Genomic DNA, 2,121 nt, shown 5'->3' on the forward strand with positions numbered 1-2,121 from the left:
AAGCACATTTTTGAGCTAATAAACTGAGTTTTTTTGCTAAGAGACCAAATTAGGTCGAAAATGATAATATTTTTTCCGTTTCAATTATTTTTGAACATTCTTAGTAAAAAGTTTGCTCAAAAAGACCCAAAAAATTACAAAATTGTATCGAAAATTATGCTACTTTTGACATTTCTGAAAGTAAAAACAGGTTGTTGAGCTAAAAACTTCTTTTTTTTTGCAAAATTTTGCTAAAATAAGCCACAAAATCACTAAATTAGATTCAAATTACCGTTTTATTTTGATCTGTTTCTCTGGATTTAGTTTGGTGTCCTAAAAATCGATTTTGTTTCGAAAAATTTTATTCACAAAAAAAAGAAACACAGTTTTTGAGTTAAAAGCTGTTTTTTTTGAAAGATTTTTCAAACTTTTTCGAACACTGTTCGAAGAAAAGTTTGCCAATATTCAATTTAAAATTTTATATCATTCTAAAGGGCAAGGCCATCCCTTTAGAATGGTCTTTATTTGAAGGAAATCGGCTAATAGTTATTGAGTAATGATTTTTTAAAGTTAAAGGATTTTAAATTCACTTAAATTAGAAAAAAATTATTTAGTTCAAAGTGTGTGGACTTTTTGAATTTTTTTTAGTGCATTTGATTTGTCTTACTGAGACGAACAAAATGATATAAAATTTGTCAAGTTGTCTGAGTTTTTTTTGTCGCCTTGTGTAATTAATTTAGACAAATTTAGGGCCCCGAATTCGATTGGGACTCAAAAGTCCAAGGGGTGGTCCTAAGTTCCTTCTTCTACGGCTACATCACCACCCAGTTGTTCGGTGGTTGGCTTTCGGCGAAAATCGGGGGTAAAAGAGTCTTCGGTGGGGGGATTGCTGTCACAGCATTCCTGACCCTGATAACCCCCCTCCTGGCCCGAGTCAACATTTACTTGCTTCTCACTTTGAGGATAATCGAGGGGGTCTTCGAGGGGGTGACTTACCCTTGCATCCACGCGGTTTGGGCCCGATGGGCGCCCCCTTTGGAGAGGACCAGATTGGCCACTTTGGCCTTCGCGGGGAGCCACATCGGGACTGTGGTCTCCATGCCAGTTAGTGCCTATTTGGCCACGGCGTTGGGGTGGCCCAGCATTTTTTATTTCTTTGGTACCATTGGGTTGGTTTGGTTCGTGGTTTGGTGGATTGTTGTGGCGGAGTCGCCGGCCGAGGACCCACGAATTTCCAAAGAAGAATTAGATTATATTCAACAGTCTTTGGGGAATGTTGATGCAAAAGAAGGGATTGTGTATCCCTGGAAGAGGATTTTCACGTCGGCGCCGGTTTGGGCCATTGTGGTGTCACATTTTACCGATAATTGGGGGTTTTACACGCTGTTGACACAATTGCCAAAGTTTATGAAAGGTTAGTCAATCAAAACAATAGTTATTACTCCACCAAGGGAGGAAAAAATATTTTTCTCCAGTGTAACATACATAATTTTTTCTACGACCCTGCAAGAAAAACTTCTAAATTAACATAACTTCTCTTAAAATCTCTAAATAAAGTTATAAAATAGTTGCTGGTACAGAAACTATTTATAAAAAATTACAAAAATTGTTTCGTTGCTTTTTTTTCAAAAAAAAAAGTCAAATTTGGTCAAAAATCATACTATTTTTTGAACCTTTTAGCTTTTTTTTAAGTTTAAAACTCAAATTTTGAATAAAACTTCAAGACAATATAAAAAATCACGAAACCAGTCGAAAAATCAACTACTATTTTTTTAAGCACATTTTTGAGCTGAGTTAAACTGAGTTTTTTGCTAAAAGAGACCAAATTAGGTGGAAAATGAAAATATTTTTGCCTTTTCAATTATTCTTGAACTTTCTCAGTAAAAAAGTTTGCTCAAAAAGGCCCAAAAATTACCAAATTAGATCGAAAATTATGCTACTTGTGACATTTCTGAGAGTAAAAACAGGTTGTTGAGCTAAAAATTTTGCTAAAATAAGCCACAAAATCACTAAATTAGATTCAAATTACCGTTTTATTTTGGTCTGTTTCTCTGGATTTAGTTTGGTGTCCTAAAAATCGATTTTTTTTCGAAAAATTTTATTCACAAAAAAAGAAACAGTTTTTGAGTTAAAAGCTGTTTT

At 34.4% G+C, this 2,121-nt stretch overlaps 1 protein-coding gene across 2 annotated transcripts in view; it reads left to right on the top strand.

The window, feature by feature from the left end:
- Positions 1 to 2,121, top strand: part of LOC123007507 (vesicular glutamate transporter 2.2-like) — an 11,100-nt gene that overhangs the window by 4,385 nt on the left and 4,594 nt on the right. For both annotated transcript variants that reach the window (XM_044402850.1, XM_044402851.1), the window contains exon 4: positions 730 to 1,393. In XM_044402850.1, coding sequence (XP_044258785.1) covers positions 730 to 1,393 — 664 coding nt within the window. The remainder of the gene's footprint in view (positions 1 to 729; positions 1,394 to 2,121) is intronic.

The sequence above is a fragment of the Tribolium madens genome, unplaced genomic scaffold (assembly GCF_015345945.1).
Source record: "Tribolium madens isolate multiple individuals breed KSU strain unplaced genomic scaffold, Tmad_KSU_1.1 Scaffold_3;HRSCAF=73;Tcas5.2_LG2, whole genome shotgun sequence".
In the NCBI taxonomy this organism is placed as follows: domain Eukaryota; kingdom Metazoa; phylum Arthropoda; class Insecta; order Coleoptera; family Tenebrionidae; genus Tribolium; species Tribolium madens.